Consider the following 19,906-nt stretch of genomic DNA (forward strand, 5'->3'; position numbering starts at 1 on the left):
AAACAAATAAAACATTAGGTAAAACAAAACAAATTTGAATGAATAAAGTTGGTCAGTCACAGAAAACATTTGCAAATTAAAAATCAGCAGCCAAAGGAGCCAGTGTGAAAACTGATTTTATTCTGTACTTTTAACAGCAGAAACGCACAAACGCTAAGGCAATATTATTATTTAACAAAAATAAACTTCAGAAACACAGACTTGAAGGCACACTTCAATGAAATATGGAGTTACCTTATGGGGTCGACAAGAATCACATGAGCAAAACAAATTCTTACAGAACACATAAAAACTCATAATGGACGATTATGGTCAGTAATAACAACTGGATAGTCACATGAGCCAACACTTACTGAGGTTAAACTGTTTCTAAATAGTTTCTTTTAAATACAACTATAGTAAAATGTTTGAGTACAAAACGTTGCCTGTATAATGTGTTCACAACCTGAAGCTGCACAGTCTATCAGAGGAAAAGCTGCTCACTGAATACTACACAATTACATCATTTTGAACGAAACAGCTTTTTTTTTTGATTCAGTGCTGTGAGCAATATATACGAATACATATACAAAATACATATGAATGAAATAGACTAAAATGAAACAGTTACATTGAAACCAGACTTAAACACATTTTAGCTGTGAGGGTGTGTGTATGTGTTTGTGTCCATTGTATATGGTCAGGGTTTCTCAATTCTGACATTTTACATTAAACACATCATTTTTGTTCTTTGGCTTAATCACTATGAGAGACTGCATTGGTCTGTCAGAGCACAGAGCAAAATATAAAGAGGATTACATTTAATTGAAATTGTATTTTATATGATTTCACGTGACAAATAAATTTATTGATTGAGATACTGTAAGCGCAGTACATCACACTGTAGATGGCATAGACATATAGATGTGAAATATTAGGAAAATAGAACTAGAATATAGTTGATGGATATCTTACTTTGAGAAATGCATGTTATGATCTTGAGGAGGTTGTGCTTCTGTCATTTTCTCTAACTGTGACTATTAAAATGTATAGCTGATAGGAGATCACTGGGATCACAAAATGCTCTAGCATCGCTCGGTTTCTTCATAACAAATATATATTGCCAGTAACAATCTATGTGATTATCTTGTAGGCAGCATTACCCCTTAACAGTGCCAGGATAGTTTTGGGAGATGAACATGAATGAGCAGAAACTTTTTTATTCCCCAGAATATTAGTGAACCTACTGTATTAAAAAGTTCAAGATTTCAATTTCAAGATGTTTGTGTCCCAGCGGGCTGTTTGGGTCACTTTCTTAATTTGCCAATAATAAAGATTTTTGAATCGCTCATGCATCAAACACCACATATGTGGAACTTAAACTTCTGGAGAACTTGAGGTCTGCTCCAACTGTGTTCGTTTAAATTAACACTTGAGACTTTTCTGTTTGCCACTGTCTTTTATGAAATTACATGTAGTACTATTTATTCATATCTTGCACTAGACTGTAATCTGTCTTATTCTATTTTATCTTATTTTTTATCCAAATTTAATTTTACTCTTCTAAATCTTATTTATGTCTTCTTTGTATTGGCTTGTGTTTTTCCTAATGCCTTTTATGTCTCATGTACAGCACTTTGAATTGCCTCATTGAAAGGTGCTACACACATAACCTTGCCTAAGGTAGTTTCCATCTCTCTTTCTTGTCTGTGCTAATAGGACTGTGTTAGTGTTATCAGTTATTAGTAATGCTCACTGTAGACCAGAACAGTAAAGCCTAGTCTCTAAATTTGTTGAATATGTTCAAAGGAGTGAAACATATGACCCATAGACCAATCTGTTTATAAACACTTTCACTAGACAGTCTCAGTTTCTACAAAAGTGTATGTATAGTACACAAAATATAATTAAAATCGAGAAAAAAAAATGTTTATCCAACAATTTGACACAGCACATTGTTTCCTTAAATATTTAGGGTATAGGTTGTATTCAATTTGTCAAAGTTCAGCAATAGGGTTCATTTTTAGGGATGTTTTTTTTTTCTTCCCACAATTTATTAAAGGAGTGTTCATGACAGGCTGTCTGAGGAATATACAGCATGCGGGCAAAACATCTAAATACAAACGCAGAAATTAAAACAAAATAAATTCAGAGAAATAAATACAACAAATTAAATGCTGGAGTGGATGTTTTTTTCTCGAGCGTTTTTAGATATCATTTTTATTAAATTTCCCTTCATAAGATCTCATCATCATTTTCGAGGTCTTTCTTTAGTTGTTCATGTTAATAACTGGGCATTTAGTTTGGCAATCTCTAGGTAGCTATGTATAGTCAAAGTAGTAGTAAGTGCTAGCTAAGCTCTGCATCAGGAGTGTATACAACAACTGTTTTGCATCAAATTAGAATCATCAATACATAAAATATGGAGTGAGTAACTTTTAAAATTGGTGAAAAAGACAATAGTATTGTATATGATGTATGTGTATAGCATTTGATTAGCATGGCACCCACTTATCTCCAGGTTATTTATGACTAAAAAGAAAGATAGTGGATGATAACACAAACACAAAACAAATCATGGAGTCATTTCTACTTGTAAAAACCCAGCTTAACCTTGAGCAGAGGCATAGTGTAGAGTGTTTGGTTTATTACTATTACTATTCAGCGCAATCTAATTAGCGTTCAAATTGTTGGGTGAAAGTTTGGTGTTTTAGTACATAACAATCACAAACTATTGTGGTAATTTACTGTAATATAACGCATTGTTATGTCTGTTATTTTCTTTTCAAAACAGTATAAACAAATTTAAATGTATCTCAAAGTTTCAACAATGAAACCAGATTTCCACACTGCCTTTTCCCACCACCAGGTGGCACTCCAGGTACTGTGTAGGTTTACATGTGATGCAGAGGTGATAAAGAACTGGGATGTGAAGTATAAAATAGCCATTTCCATTTAAATATCCTCTTTCAAATGCCATTTTCCACTCTACCTTTTCACAGATCTAATAAAGCTGTTTTAGTGCAAATGCAGTACCAGGGCAGCAGTAATGGACTTTTACTGCCTTTTTTCATGAGCACATGTTTGCACTAAGAAAATTATGATAATCTCAAAAGATCTGTGATTAAGAATTGAGTGGAAAACAAAGGGCAGAGTGGGGGTCTGGTCTACTTCTAGTTAGTCTTGGGGCTGAAGCTGACAGCTGGCCAGTCATAGGTGTCTGGCAAGAAGGAGTCGTATTGGGTGTCCCACATAGTAGACCGTACAAAGCTATCCTTGTCCACAGGCTCAGGGTAGCGAAACGCCATGCCGTTAGAATAGACAAACTCCACCACCTATAGCAGAAAAAAGAAGGTTTAGCATTGACTAATACTGAGAGGCAAACACAAATAGAACACACAGATACAAGTACTTTGCAGACAAATGGAAGATAAACTGACCAAAAGTTAGTACAACCAAAGAGCTAACTAGTTTAAGGTTACAGATACTTTTGGTTTGTCAGGTTGTGGTGGAACTGGGTCATGGATTATGAAAATCAGATAATGATAGAGGAGGTTAAAGGCAGGACCAGTTAAGGTTTGGACTCACATTCACATGTTTATCAATAGCAGAAATATTCAGCCAAGGTTGGGGCCTTTAGTATTGTCATTAAGAGAAATTGTCATTTTCAGGAGACTTGCCTTGACAGCCATCCGGACAGAGACCTCTCTGATGTTGGAGAGAGGAGGATAGAGTCTGCCTTCTTCGAGCTCTTTATCTGTCAGCTGCTCTGCAAGGGTCTGGAAAGGAGTATACAAACACTTTTAGGCTAAAGATGAATTTCTGGGGTTGAAAAAAAACAACAACCCAGAGACATAAAAACTACTACTATTATTTGCTCCTTATACAGTGTTAAGTAATAAATATAATATGTGCTTTTGAATAAGACAAAATAAGAATAACAAGATATAAGAAAAATAAGAAGTGTTAGATCTAGTGACAGAAATTACCAAACAACCACTACTGATATTACATACATGCAAATAACAGTGTTTTCTTCATGCAAAATATTTCAATATTGAACAAGGAATGCTGGCAAGATATCATCTTGGGAAGACAGAAAAAGTGCAAAGCAGGATCAGCCTTTTATAACCTACGTATCTGTTAGCTGTTAGTCTAGAAAGAGAGGAAACACGAGACACCAAAGGGTTAAAAAGGGTTTCTATGACCATCTCCAGCGTATGCATACATGACAGAGTCAGCAAAGAAGTGCAGGATGGGTTCGAGAATAGGTAAAGATGAAAGTCAGCAAGTTTAAAGAAGAGACTGAGAAATACTTAGTAATGACTTCAGACCTTAGCAGCCTCTAAGAATACTGTGTCACTGATGTGTCTCACTCCACTCAGGATCACAGCCAAGGCCACACCTGAAATGCACATACAGTATGTTTTAAAACACACTGGCTTTACTTTTTGCATTGTGTTTATTGTCAATAAGTCTCCCCATAGTGCAGACATTGTGCAAATGCTAAGCTTTGGTTTCTTCTTGACACTAAGTTATTTGACAGTCATTTTGTATATGTCGAGGGAATCTGTACATAATCCATACTCTCTCATTAATATAAATTATGAATTTTCAATTTCTTTTTTCTTTCACCTGGAAAGATGTAGGCGTTGTTCCCTTGTCCAGGAGTGATGACGCGGCCATCACTCAGAGTCACTGGACCGAATGGACTGCCACTGGCAAAAAGACATCTACCCTGTGGGACAAAGAAACAAAAAAGTGAAAGGGTGATGATAGGTGAAAAAGAAAGGACAATAACAAGGAGAGTGATTTGGCAGCACATTAACTATTAATGCTTGATTTCAGAGTTAGTCAAAAAGAAGCAAAGGACAGGAAAGAAGAAAGAACTGTGTACATCAGTGAGTGTGTAGGCGTCCTCTGCTGTGCACTCTGCTTTATTGGTTGGGTTGCTCAGGGCAAAGATGATTGGTCGTTCGTTCAGGGTTCCCATGACCTTGATGACATCGGAGGTGAACAGACGTCCAGCTCCTGACACACCTGGAAGAAGGAAAGAGAAACTTAGATTTAATGATTGAATGAAAATAGCCTAAATATAAAATATAGTTATTCAATTGGGCTGATTGAATCTCCTGCTTGGATAAAATGAAACAAATCATAACATATCATAAGAGCATTATGAATTAATTTGTTCAGTTTAACGACTAAAACTTAAAAATGCATATTCCAAACTGTACTGCGTACGGCTTTACAGTTCCAAGAAATTTCAATACAGAAAATAAGTAGTTCCTTACCAATGATAGCTGTGGGTTTGATGGTGTTGACAGCATCTAGGAAGCTCTGTACAGTCCCTGGACTGTCATGGACAAATGCCTCTTGGTTAGAGTCTGTTTCCTGAGGTCTTCCCTGGTGGCAACAAAAAATCAATACAGAAGAAAACCTCTGTTCACCAATTATACAGTGAGCCAGGCAGTAAGCCACACAGGCATATGACATATGTTCTGGTTGTTGATGTCTTTGTCAAACAGACTAACCTTTACTAGTAAGCCATGTTTATCGTACATCCAGATCTTATTTCTGGCCTCAGCTTGGGTCATCCCCTTCTCCATCATGGCCATGACAATCAGATTGGCAATACCAAGGGCAGCCTAAGGAGGAAATAATTGCACAAAGTTATATTTTCAAAGTACTTAGACAGTGTATCCTTAATACAACTTTAAACCTTATTTTCTAATAAGACAATGCCTAAGATGCCTAAGAAAATCCACCTTTTCCCAAGAAAGGTTTTGGTCAATGTTGAGCACAGTTTCAATTATTTTAAGTTCTTAAGAAATGTTGGACTATCATGTCTTTGGTATTACCAGCTCTGGTCAGTAGGGGCAGGGTGTGATTTGCCGGAGGGATGTGTGGGATTTCCCCCTTTCTGGTCTACACATCCCTGCCTATGCTGAATTAGGTTTATCCCTGTTGGGGACAAAATGTATCCCCCCACCCTTAAAGTGATGAATTCTACTTCCCCAATAGACCATATGTTATATACCTAAAATAGAAGTAATTTCAACTTTCAAGTAAAGCGCTGTAACGTGAACAGATGCGATAGAACGATAAAATCCGAGCCGGAGTTGGTAGTTGAGTTTAGCCGCCAATAGGTGACTGTGAGCCGGGTACAGGCACCGCCAGATGATGGTCCTTTCAGGGGCCACGGAAGTTGAATTTTGCTGAGAAAAAGTGAGCGTCATGTGAAGGCGATGGAAGTTAAGTTTAGGCACCAAGACGTCTAGTTAAGTTTAGGAAAAAGATTGTTGTTAAAACACTACCGATGAACGAACAAGCACTTCCTGGGTGAAAGTAGTATGTTTTTGTCGCAAAGTGAACTCCTCTCCCCGGCTTAAAAGCGTTGTGTTGCTTTGGCATGCCTGGCCAAGTGGCTCTTCCATGGTATTGGAAGGGGGGTTATTTCTTGCATGTTTTGCTTTGTTGTGCATGATCAAAAAACATCCAAATTATTTTAATATATGGAAACATTGGAGAGAGAAAAAGAGAGAGAAAAAAAAAACCTAACCGAAAAGAACATTTGATTAATGGATAAATATTATTTTACCTCTCCAGCTCCCAGAAAAAGCACCCGATGTTCAGTGATGGGTTTGCCAATGGCTCTCTGGGCTGCTAACAGACCAGCAAGGGCTACAGACGCAGTGCCTGGAAACATGCAGAAGAACCCAACAGTAAACAACAACATCTCTGCCTTAAAGAGAACAGATCAATTACCATTTGTTTAAATGTAGGAGGGTTCAATTAGTGTTTTTCTTTTTCAAGTTATGTTGTGCTTGTTGTTCAGCCTTTTGGATTTGATTTTAAGTGAAATATGAGCTCATGAATGCATTGTATTTCAGCCCAGTTTTCAAAGCAGTAATGTGACTTAAAGGTCACAATATGTCCACTATAGATTATTTCATTCAAGCAAGTTTCAGGTTTCTGCAATTTCAAATGATGAAATGAAAAGAAACCAACGGTTGGCTGGAAGGTAGAAAATAAAGACTAATAATTTGTAGTGATGGGCTGAAACAAGCAATGGTTCTTTAACACCAACGGAACTGTACTAAATTCAATTGTTGCTTTTAATTGAATGGGTAAACTTTATGGCACTATGACAACAAGTACAAATCCCAAGTGTTGTGTGAAGGGTTATATGTGAACCTTGGATATCATCGTTGAAGGTGCAGTACTTCTCCCTGTACTTTCTAAGGAAGCGGAAGGCATTGTGGTTCCCAAAGTCCTCAAATTGGATCAGTGTGTCCTGCCCGTATTTGTCCACCACAGCTTCCATGAACTCATCAATCAGATCATCGTAGGCTTGAGAGTGATCTCGCTCCTGGTACAGCCCCATGTACATCGGATCCCTGAGGAGAGTCTGATTGGCAAGGGCAAACCCATGAAGGATGATGAGGTGTACAAGTGCATGCATACAGTATACAGAAATATACACATAACTTTCTTACCTCATTGTTTGTGCCAACATCTATCACCACAGGCAGACAACTCTCAGGTCTAATGCCGGCACAGGCAGTGTACAGGCAAAGTTTTCCGACAGGGATGCCCATTCCATAAACACCCAGATCGCCTAATCCTAAAATACGTTCTCCATCAGTTACTACTACTGCCTACAGAGGAGGTGGAAAATAAATACATTAGTCAGCAAAACTGCAGATTAACATTTTACAAGCAAAATACAAGCAAGGTAAATGTATACAAATGTGGAAAAGACTTTCCCTAAATTTTACTGTGATATTTATAACTCTGATTTCCATCTATTCATAGTGACGAATCATAGTGACGAGCTCCATATAGTTTCTTTCTTTTCTTTCTTCGCTATTTCTAAAATCCTCAGTCTGTGGGTTTGAGAGCGATGAACGTCCCTAGGAGTCTCTTTTACACTGTAATATAGATATTAGCTGAAGTGGTGTACTGTGGGGGGATAGTCAGGTACTCACTGCAACATCAGTCTCTGGCCAGTTGTCCAGGATGGAACGGATGTGTCCTTTGTCCAGAATGGAGATGAACAAACCTCTTGTGAGAGAAACATGATGATGAGTTGACTACTTTAATGATTACTGTAAGATTATATTTACTACAAAACAGTGAGACAAAATATATCTCCAGTACAATAACATCTTTTACATTATTTTAGTCAAGGGGTTGACACAAATTTAACACCCATTCACCATTTTAAGAATATCAACAGCTCCAGTAAAAGCCTATATTTTACCCAGAACAATTCTTTATATGTTTCCATGTCACTTTTTTCAGGAGGATGGATTTTGTGCACATCAGGTCTAAAGCAGTGTAGACTATAGGCGTTAAGTTCAATTTTCTTCTTCTTCTTAAATATGAATTCCTGAGAGTGCAACAGGCACAGTATGTCTGCCACCAAAGTAAAACCAACTGTCAGCTTTACTGCATGCTTACTTGGGTCTTCTGAAGATGTGTCCATAGTGTGTGCAGGCCAATCCTACAGTGGGAGTGTAGACAATTGGCATCAATTCCTCTATGTCTTCCATCAACACCCTATAGAAAAGCTTCTCATTCCTTTCCTGGATGCCCATCAAGTAGATGTACCTGTACGGAAAAGGAAGAAAAATGAGGAAAGAGAGAGAGAGGAAAAGTTAAACCGAATAGAGGGAAATATTTCAGATAAACATATGATTACTAACGAATGCCTCAAAGCAAAACAGAGACGATCATACTGTGTCTGTACTTTTCAGGTGCTTTAAGCAAAATATGTCCTTACTTCTGTAGGGGATCAGTCATCTTCTTTAGATTATTCTGAAAGCGCATGGCCTGAATGTCCTGAGTCTCCACTTTGGGAGGCAAAAGACCATGTATTCCTAAAATCTGTCGCTCCAGTAGAGAGAAGGCCATGCCCTGTGGAAAAACAAAAGAAAGAGAGAGGAGTGAGGTGGGAGACTAAGAGAATATAGGTATCTAACTTATGTCAACTACTCATTGTTAGAGAACCACTTTAATACTTAAGAGTTCAACAGGTTTTAAAATCTGAAAATATTTATATGTTTTAAAATAGTGTACTGTGCTTGTGCAAATATGTAAAGTATGTCATATTTTCACACTAACATTTTAAACTCTAAACTTCTGAACTCTTCTCGCAAAGAGACAAGTGTACTTTTCTAGTATTTCTAATTAAGACTTCTGTTAGGTCCACATATATAATTCAATTCAACTTTATTTCAGACACACTGGTCCATATCAGTACCAAAACATGCAAAACACAACAACACAGACAAGACAAAAAGATTGAATTTCATAAGATCAAAGTGATTAAAACACATGCAGACATTTGTTCCAATGTTTCCAAAAGCAAGAAGTGTATCTTGTGTCACTCTGTGTGGGGTCAGCCAAAGCCACTAAAATTAAAGTGACTCATAAATGTATACATAAAATTTCTCAAAACAGCATGAAAGGCGGGAACATTGCTAGTCACAAACATATGACTCGCACTTGTCCATCTTGGCAGTTTGAGAAAGATTCTGAATACAATATTAAATGCCACCTGAAGCTTTCTCATTTTTGCCTTACTAAAGCTGCACCACAAGTGGGCTGTATAGAGTGGAGTACAGTAGCCTCTAAAAAGGGCAGTTTTAACATCATCTGTGCACATGTGAAATTTGCGGGCCAGCATGTTGGCTTGTGCATATAGTTTGCAACGCTGGCGCTGAACATCATCATCACATAAATCATTTCTAAAGATGTGACCGAAACATCTACATTTAGTGCTTGGTTTGCCATAAAAAAGGAAGGAAAAGTTTTCCCCTGATCCTCTTTGGTCTTTTTAGAGTTAAATTTGATGTCATGCTGCACACCATACTGTGAGCAAACTCTAACCAGTTGTTGTAGGCCGGCACTATACGAAGACATGCCGACTAAGTCATCAGCATACATCAGATGATTAATAACACTAGCCCCCATACATCCAGTTTTGCACTCTTTCAACTTTTTAGAAAGATCATCCATATACAAATTAAAGAAAAGAGGTGACGGTATTCCACCTTGTCAAACCCCATTAGTCACTAAAAAGGGTGCAGATATACTCTTACCCCATCTTACCTGCATGGTTTGATATGAGTACCAAAATCCTTATCAAATATCAAGGGACCTCTCGCTCAAGTAGTTTGTTAAAACAATTTACCATGATTAATACGATCAAAGGCTTTTGATGCATCCAGAAAACAGATAAATACTGTAGTGTTATGTCTTCTATACTTACTGAAAATGTCCTTCAGGGCATATACACATATCTGTGCCATGTTTACTTTTAAAACCAAATTGATTGTCAGTAGTTATGAGGTATTCTTGTTGGCGATCCAGAAAAATACCTTCTAACACTTTGGAAAGTATACTAGCCAGGGCAATAGGTCTGTTACTTTCTATGCTGGTTATTTTACAGGTTTTGTCTTTGACTACAGGCACTAGTAGGACAGATAACATAGAATCAGGTAGTATACCATGCATTAATCGATGTATGTGTAAACATCACTGCCTACAGGAAATGACAAATCAAAACGTATGAGTGAAATGCAATCTCTGTTACAATGGTAAAAGACTCCAGTGAAAGTTGATATTACAAATGTTAAAACTTTTCGCCCCCAACATTTCTTGTAGTATTATACACCTACAGACACACAACACATTTGTATGATGTATTTTATAGACATCACTTCACATGCTCACAAGTTTAAATATCATCTCTCTCCGCTGCATGACGTTCTGCTTTTAAGTTTCATACTCAAAATGACTTAATCACCTCTTATAACAATAACACACACAAAAAAAATCACTGAACCAATTTTCAGAATTGTTGCTGCAGGAGATGTTCACATACTGTGATGTAGTTTTGTCACCACTCACCAGAGGGCACATTGGATGACCTTTGAGACCGGGCTAACCTATTGACTCTTAAAAGGAAAAGGTGCACAGCTGAGTGAAAGGGGCAGACCAGCTGAAAGGAAGGAAAAGAGATAAGAGAGGGAGTAGCCTCAAAGAAGCCAATAAGGAGGCGTAGCGGCAAAAACACCCCCTGTATAAAAGAGAGGATGGAGGAGGAGGGACACAACATGTTTTCGTGATCCTGCAGTTTATGTCGGTTTACCAACCCATCTCTGAATATGGGCATAACACATGGAAGCCATAATGTCTGGGGCTGGGGAAGGGGTTAAATATTCTGAGAGTGATGAAGCTGGGGGCTCCCCTGGCAAAATCCTGAGTCATGCTGATGGAGCATTTCACTTCACACAGCTCTGGGACTCAGTTCCTGTTAACATAATGCTGCAAATCTCTCTTTAGCTTTAGTTTTTCTCCTTTTACCTGGAACTGAATGTTTAAACATATCTTGGTTTGTTCAAATTGCTTTTTAGCATTTCTTTTGTGTGTGTTGAGTGATTCAAACAGGGCTCAAAAACCACCGTACTACTGTCTTTATATGTATTCCTTAAATATATGTATCTCTATATCCTATAATTTTTTCTGTTGAAGTAAACTGAAACTATTTGTATTGTATAACAATCACAATATTGCTGACAGTGTAATGTAATAAACAATGTATTTCTGCAACACTAAGACCTTTACTGTTCAGTAATACCCTCAGCATACACACACTCACTACGATGTGCAGTGGGCTACACGATCCCTGAGAATGTGAACAGAAATTGAATCCACTATTTCGTGCGTGCGCGCACACACACACACACACACACACACACACACACACACACACACACACACACAAAAGAACAACATACAATCAGATCCTATGTTTTTGTATTGTCCGTCTCATTCAACAATCTGATTGCTGAAGGAACAAAAGACTTGCTAAACCTGGCTGTTCTTATTTTCCTTTGCAGAATCCTACCACTGCCCCGATAGCTTTTATATTTTATAAAAGCTATCGCACTATATTTTTCTATTGTGCAGCGGGTGAGCAGGGTCACCTAGAATCTGCTCCGCCTTACTCACAATAAGGTCCTTACACAGCTGAGCAGCTGACATCTGGTCACACCCAATGACCCTACTCGCCATACCGACCCTACTCGCCATACTGACCATGCGCTGCAACCTATTCTGGTCTAGGCTGTGCATGTTTCCAAACCAGACCAAAGGACAGGATACTCTGAGGGACAGCTTTGTAAAACAGTTGCAAAATATATTGATCCACATTAAAACTGGACAGTTTACGTAAAAAGAACATTCGCTGTTGCAGTTTTTTGGCCTTTTCAGTGGCACATACCAAGCCTCAGCTGGTCATCAATCTCTATCCCTAAGTATCTGTATGTATTTACTCGTTTGATGGGTTCATTATTAACCTTGGTGAGTGGGATTTCTCCTTTACTACGTCTAAAACCTATGACCATTTCCTTTGTTTTAGTCACATTGACCTTAAGGAAATAGTCAGAACAACACTGAATAAAGTTCCCTACCTCTTCCTCAAAACCACTCAGGGATGATTTATCAGGCTTTAGGAGCCCCACCAAGGCTGTGTCATCTGCATACTTGAAAAAGGTATGAGTGGAGACTGAAGCTCGACACTCGTTCGTATACAGTGTGTACAATATTGGAGACAAAACACAGCCCTCTGGGGCCATCGTATTTATAGATTTAGGGAAGGAAACAGCTGTGTTAAATCTAACCTGTTGAATTTGCTTCAAAAAAAAATTATTAATCCACAAAATAAGCCTAGGATTAACCCCAAGATCCATCAGCTTGCCCACCAGCAGATGGCTAGGCTCAATAGTTGAAAGCACTGCTAAAATCAACAAATACAATCTTCACCAAGCTGGAGGGTTGTTCAAGATGTTCATATAAACTGTTGGTTATGGTCAGCAGTGCATCCTCAACCCCCTGCTCTGGCTGTAAGGGTGTCACGATTTAGATTTTAATTCAAAATCGACCGAATTAAGTCACAATCTCGAACCTCAAATAAAAAAAATTGAATCGTCAATGCTGCCACGCCCCCATGTCATGTCCGGTCGGCTTGTCAACTGGAAAAAAACAAACACGTGTTGAAGTGCTGCGAGTCAAACTCCTCTAACTTAGCTACAGCCAGTCAAAAGATAGCATGGCAACTGCAGATGCAGGAGACCCATTGACAGAACTTGAACCCCCTCCTCTTTCACTGAAGTCGGCGGTGTGGAAGTATTTTGGATTTCCAGTGAGTGACAACGTTTGATAGCAGTGACAGCACCGTTTGGCTTAGTTATCAATGCTGTTAGCATCGTAGCTAACAATTTTGTTACTTTATTTTTTGACAAATCGTTTCGGCTCTGCTTTCTAACATGATGTCATTGTGCTAACCGAGCACAGTTAGCCTTTACAACAGAGCTGCTTCACTACACTTGTTAGATAATGTTTCATTACAGAGTTCTCTGTTGATTTGTGTCGCTGTGTGCTCGTGGTGGGAAATGAATGTAAAAAGAGAGCGGCGTGTCGGAAATGCAATGTGCTGTGACGTAGGTCCCCTTCAAGGCCAGGCTAATGTTGGAAGTCCCTCTAGTGGACAGAATATGTAACAACAACCACCTGCTTATAGTGGAATTGACAATGCATAAGCCTGAGTAGTGTAGTACATATTAATAACAGGCTGCATTTGAGCATTAAATCTTCGAATATTATTCGAATAATAGCATAGCAACATGTGCTTTAAAAAAAATAAATGTAAAAATCTAGAATCGAATCGAACCGTGATCTTAGAATCAAAGATTTAATCGAATCAAGGATTTGGAGAATTGTGACACCCCTATCTGGCTGGTACACAAACTGATAAGGATCCAAGAATGGTGAGACATCAGTGAGGAGATGTTTTAACACTATCTTCTCAAAACACTTCATAGGTACTGAGGTTAGGCCAACAGGTCGCAGGTCATTCATCTCTTTAGGCCTATTGTTTTTGGGCACAGGTACAATTAGAGACTGCTTCCACAAGTCAGGGACTGCCCCTGTATCCAGTGAGCGCTGAAACAGCCTTTGGAAAGGAAATACTAGTGAATCAACACATGACCGCAAGACCTTACAACTAATGCCATCTGGACCCTGAGATTTGTGTAGGTTGGAATGTTTATATTTAGCACAACATGTGTAGTAAAGGCTACATTTAGCATAGCCTGCACAGAGTGAGACCCTGTCACTTCAAGTAGTTAGAGTCTCATGTTTCAAATGTCATTTGTAGCTTTCAGAAGTTGGAAAAACCTGACAAGAAACCCCTGCCAGCCAAACAATTTACACCATGAATCAAACAATGTCAAATGCAAGACACCAAACAATGTGATAAATATATTGTATTGGGTAGTAAATATACATTACAGAGCAACTTACAGCAACTTACACCAGCTAAAACATTGTTTAAAAGTTACAAGCCTTTGCAGTGCAGGAAAAAAAACTGCCCACCAGCAGCATCACTCTTGGGTATATATATATATATATATATATATATATAATTTTTGTTTATGCTCCAGTTATGATTTGCAGTACATTTGTGGTATTTATTTATCCATCGTAAAGAATATTCTGAAATGCATTCAAATTATTTTCCACCCCGACACACAAAAAGCTTAGCCTACTTTACATATTTGGCATGGATCTAGCAGAAATGGACTGACATTACACAAGACATGTTAATAAAGTTGCCATCTGTTTATACACTATCTCTTTTTAAATGATGACACACACACACACACACACACACACACACACACACACACACACACACACGTCAGTGATCCACTCACTTTGTTGGTGCGAGGGCTGAGCATGAGGGGCTTGCCCTTCTCTTTGGTGTGTGCCCATCTGCAAACAGAGACACAGGGCCTCAGGGACCAGGTTGTCCTCAACCTGGACAACATGGTGGGCAATCACTGGTCTGTAAGGTCCACTGGTGGAAAGCTGCTAAGAAAAAAAAGAATAACAAATTTGACAAAATGACCATTTTTTTTGTGGAGAAATTATCTTTATCTTCCTGCTTGGGGAAATTACTGTACAATTGATTTGCAAAAGTTGGCTGTAGTAAGTAACTGTTTTAGGGTACTAAATATTACTAGAAGGTCATTTATCATTTATATGCAGTAGTTTTTATTACCATTAAAGGACCATTAAAGTTGGCTTCCAGGGCTGCAGCTAATGATTATTGATTAGTTGATTAGTGATTAGTTGTTTGGTCTATGAGATGTCACAAAATACTGAAAAATGTCTATTAGTGTTCCCAAAACTCAAGGTAACGTCCTCAAATGTCTTGTTTTGTCCACAACTCAAAGATATACAGTTTACTGTCATAGAGGAGTAATGAGATTAGAAAATATTCGCATTTAAGAAACTGGAATCAGATAATTTTTACTTTTTCACGACTCAAACCGATTAATTGATGATCAAAATAGCTGGCAATTAATTTAATAGTTGACAACTAATCGATTAATATTTGATGCTCTATTGGCTTCCCACAACATTAAAAGACTACAGTATAAAAATCCAGTCAATTTGAATGTTTATGGTGTGAATGCATGGGGCGATTCTTTGGTGTCAAAGGGTTGTTAAGAGTTATTGCTTTAAGGTTAAGATATTCTTGCTTCTTACAGTCGAGACCTGAAGTGCACCGCTGCCACAACCTTTGAACATTTGACATCATCAGACCCTTATCGTACCTTCGTACAGTATGACAGTAAGCTGTCAGCAGTGAAGACTGTTGGCCTACTCACACTTAATCACAGAAGCCTACAAATGCACTTGGTGTGCATGGACAGTCCAACACTCGAGGATTACAAACGCTGACAGCAGTGGCTAGCCATTAATCTGGATGTGGATAGAAGTGATTTAGACCATGATCTGAGAAACAAAGCTTTGGAAGATTGTCATAATCCCTTTCGCAACGAGCTCCACATGAAGACAGAGAACAAGGAAATCATGGTGACATCGGTCGACAGATAGGAAAAATATATGACAGGCAGATTAACATGTATCATAGGTTGGGAACAAGACACCAACTAACAATCACACAAATGATATCATCTGCAGGGCATACCTATAGGCTAAATGATTTCTACAATTTTTAGGAGTTAAGATGTTAAAACAAGCTTATAAATAAATACACAAAACAGTATCTGATGGCAGAATGTCCTAAAATGATGCTACACCAACAACAATTGCTGCATACTCACTTTACTCAAGGGCCCCTGGCCTACTTTTAGCTGCTGTTGGTGGCTGGAATAGTATAGTCATTGTAAGAGCTATCATGTCATGTATTCACAACTATATTGTGTTGGGCATTTTTTGTGGTGGATGCAGAAAGAGGCCAGTTAAAGCTACGCTGATGTACCTTTCTAAATTATAGACAATTAAGAGTGGCTTCCCCCTCGTGATAATTATTGTAGGAAAAGGTCAGACCTCGACTATGAACCCAGAAAGTAAATGCTGCCTTCCCACCGAACGTTCAGAGCTAAAAGACTGAAAGAACAACCTTAAATTGCCACACATACGATATAGATATAATGCTATCTTGTGATGTAAATGTGAATGTCAATAAGTGCAGATTGCTCAAACATCACCATATTACCAAGACAGCAAAGCAGACCACAAAGGAAATGTAGCCAGAATAATTTCTCAATCCAACTGTTATACACTCTTATTTCTGCTCTGTCTTTTAGCCTTCCTTAATGTCAAGACCTGACCCAGAGGAAATGCAACTGGACCTGTAAGCAAGTTATGTGGCTAACAGCAACGTGAGCATTATTGCATGGAGTTTCTATTTTAGTCCCTTGTAGTTTAGTGGCTGAGACTAGCAGAATGCTAAAAGAAGTAGCATTTTTCTTTGATTGAAATAGGTGGCAAAATAACAGACCTAGGGCCAGTTAATTCAACAAACAGCACTTATCTGTGCTATCAACATTTTCCTGCCCTCCTCCATTCCTTTACTACACTATTCTTGCTATGTTATCAATAATCACCCGCATAAAACCACAACACCATATAAATGGAGATAAGATAAACAAATATATTCTAGTATTTAAAAAGTATTCAAACAAGATGCCACTCACATGCTACATCAAATAGTGCTTGCAACAGTTATGTTTATAAAACTGTTTATAAATTACCACTGGCCTTTAACAACTCTTAGTCAACAATGGGTGTGATTGTCCATTTGCATATGTGTTGTTGAAGAACAGATTCAGAGGCACACTGTGGTGTGATCATGTACCCCTCTCAAAATATCTGATAAAAGAAGTTACAAGCATAGCCAGCTGGCAGAGCCTTGGCTTACAGCTTCATATGCAGGAAACATTGCCTCGAAAAAAAGAAGCATCAAAGCCAGGACCAAAGTGGCAGACTGTAAGCAGCACAAACAATCAAGAGCCATTTTAATGCTCTTGTTTATTTGATATTCAGAGGAAAACGGCCTCTGTGAATTCCAGTATTTGTGTTGTACACTGTACAAGAATATGTTCTGGTTATTCACACACCTGATGAGGTCAGTATTTGATACAGTGGAGATACTGAATCCTTTTCCCATTTAATTTCCTTCCAAACTTCATCAGCATGCCCGAGCCAGCTTTGTATCAGTGTTTGAACAACTAGTGTAGATGCACGACTTGACACTTTACACAATACATTTGTAACTGTAACTGTTTGTATGCAAATAGCTCTTAAAAGCAGGCAACCGACCCACCTAGAATTGTGCAATTACATTTCTTCAATGCTAATCAAAATTACAGTGAACTGGATATTCAAAGCTTGTGCTGAGATCTCCACACAAATGCAGTATCTTGCCAAGGCTGGAAATTGACCCATCTAAGTACCAGTCACAAGTACCACACCTGACTAATTAAACTTTAGGTTTAATAATTAGAAATGTATAACTCAATGCCAGCTGGAATTGGACTTCATACATCTCATATGTGTTACTAGTACATTTTCACTTTTCACATTTTGTTCTAATCAAATGTGGCAAACAGGACACAATCTATGCTCAGAAATTATTATGGTACTAGTATTTATTTATTGTATTTTAACTTATTAGGTATGGAAGATATTTGAGGAAATGTGTGGTGTTATGTTTGTCTTGAAGCTGCTGTGGCACTGTAATTTCCTGTAAAGGATTAATAAAGGATCTATCTATCTATCTATCTATCTATCTATCTATACTATTAAGTCTTACATTACTGCGTCGGAAAATACTCTTAATATAGAAATAATTTGTGCAAATGATATCTGTATTGACTGAAGTAACGTTAGATATAATAATAATAATAATAACAAATTGTTTAATTCCGGAAATTACTTACAACAGAAAGCCAGTGCTCTCCTATGCACACTATGCAACAACAAATCAATCACACCTACACACATGCTTTCAAGTGTAAACTTTCTAATTTTTACCAGAATCAGAGTACACTGGTATAAAGCAAAAGCAATATAAGATTATTGGTTATACTTATGTTACATATTACCTCAAACTGCAGACAAACAAACAAACACACATTAATTAGTTATTGCACAGCTGGTGGGTGTGGTTTTACTGATATACTGATATTGTTTTTATTCTCTCTCTCTCTCTCTGACACACAAATACTTGTCCATCTTATTTCTTATTAGTAACACTGTCTGGCCATTGAATACCAAGGACCATCTAACTGTAGCAGTTAGATATGCAAAAACTGACATTTGAACTAATTATTTAGTGAAGAATCTGTTTGAGATTGTTATTTTAGTAAGCTGTTATGCTGCATACTAACATAAGCAGTAAATGTGGTAATAACCACAGAAGGGACAGTAAAACATTTGGTCACATCAGTTACGTCTTGGCGTAGCTAGCTAGTTCTCATTCTGCATAATGCATAGCTGATCAAATGAAAGACTACTGTTTATACTTTTATCTTCTGTTTGGTGATGGAAGAGGAGGGAAAAGCAACAACTAGGCCTGCGTTTACACAGAAAAATCCGATGTCAAAATAACCGTAACTTCAACTTGTGGTTAGTGGTATTAGTTAGCCTAGAAACCTCCACCACAAACATATAATAATAATTAAATAATAATTGCAGCTAACAACTGCTACTGCACAAGATAAGAAGCTAACTGCTAGCTTAGCTAGAACTAAACGGACCAAGCTGTATCGTAATTTGAGCACATTTCAGCGAACGGGTCAACGACAGAAATGCCCACAGTCCCAATGTTTGTAAAAGTGAAACAGTACTACAACGCGAAACAGATAGCCCGATGATTATTTACATGCTGTCATTCACTCTGACCCCCCGCTCACTAACGTTAACGTAATTCTTGGCACAGAAACGGGAAGTTCAGACCTCTTTTTTTAGAGAATAAGACTCGGCTTACCTGCTCTTAAATAGTATACTATTGCGGTTACTTCCGTTGGACAGGTTACTACTTTTTATAAAGCATTTCTCCTGGAGCTCGCTATATAACTGCTATTATTTGACAGCTTAGTCTGTCCTTTTACTGCAGCCACAGATCCAGCAGAGTGATGAGGAAGGATCGCAGCGTAGAAGAACTTGGCCCCTCATCCAATCACATGTTGGGATTTCCTTCTTGGTTACCGTAAAGACTGCAAAAGCGCAATGTTTTTGGAGAGCTTTCACTGTCGTAGGAACTGACAGGTTCCAGATTTCATTCAAGTGTGTTTTTAGGATTTGTTCTTGTTGTTGTTGTTGTTGTTAAATGTTTTTTCTGCACGTTGTTTTTTATTTAAATTCTGGTCCTGGGAGCAACAGCAATTCATTTCAACAGTTTCTATGGTTGAAATGACAAATTAACTTGATTTGGCATCCCATCTGTAAACCATGTTTGCCTTTTTCCCTAACAACCTATATTTAGATCTATTTGTTGTTTTGTTTGTGCAAACTAAGCAAAAGACAAGGTGCCAGA

General features: G+C 38.0%; 1 protein-coding gene across 2 annotated transcripts; it reads right to left on the minus strand.

Annotated features, from left to right (window-relative positions):
* Window positions 1-98: 98 nt before the first annotated feature.
* On the minus strand, window positions 99-19,572 carry me2 (malic enzyme 2, NAD(+)-dependent, mitochondrial). Of its 2 annotated transcripts, none has more exons than XM_031308677.2 (15): window positions 19,358-19,572; window positions 14,769-14,925; window positions 8,768-8,901; window positions 8,446-8,595; window positions 7,971-8,046; window positions 7,479-7,640; window positions 7,177-7,390; window positions 6,581-6,678; window positions 5,514-5,627; window positions 5,274-5,385; window positions 4,877-5,019; window positions 4,615-4,717; window positions 4,314-4,384; window positions 3,660-3,758; window positions 99-3,314 (listed from the first exon to the last, which is right to left on the minus strand). In XM_031308677.2, the coding sequence occupies exons 2-15, from the start codon at window positions 14,880-14,882 to the stop codon at window positions 3,153-3,155; spliced, it is 1,752 nt and encodes a 583-aa protein (XP_031164537.1). In that variant the 5' UTR covers window positions 14,883-14,925; window positions 19,358-19,572; the 3' UTR covers window positions 99-3,152. The 2 variants fall into 2 exon arrangements, with proteins under 2 accessions (XP_031164537.1, XP_031164538.1); XM_031308678.2 differs by having other exon boundaries at window positions 14,769-14,922; window positions 19,358-19,524.
* Window positions 19,573-19,906: the final 334 nt, after the last annotated feature.

The sequence above is a fragment of the Sander lucioperca genome, chromosome 2 (genome assembly GCF_008315115.2).
Source record: "Sander lucioperca isolate FBNREF2018 chromosome 2, SLUC_FBN_1.2, whole genome shotgun sequence".
In the NCBI taxonomy this organism is placed as follows: Eukaryota; Metazoa; Chordata; class Actinopteri; order Perciformes; family Percidae; genus Sander; species Sander lucioperca.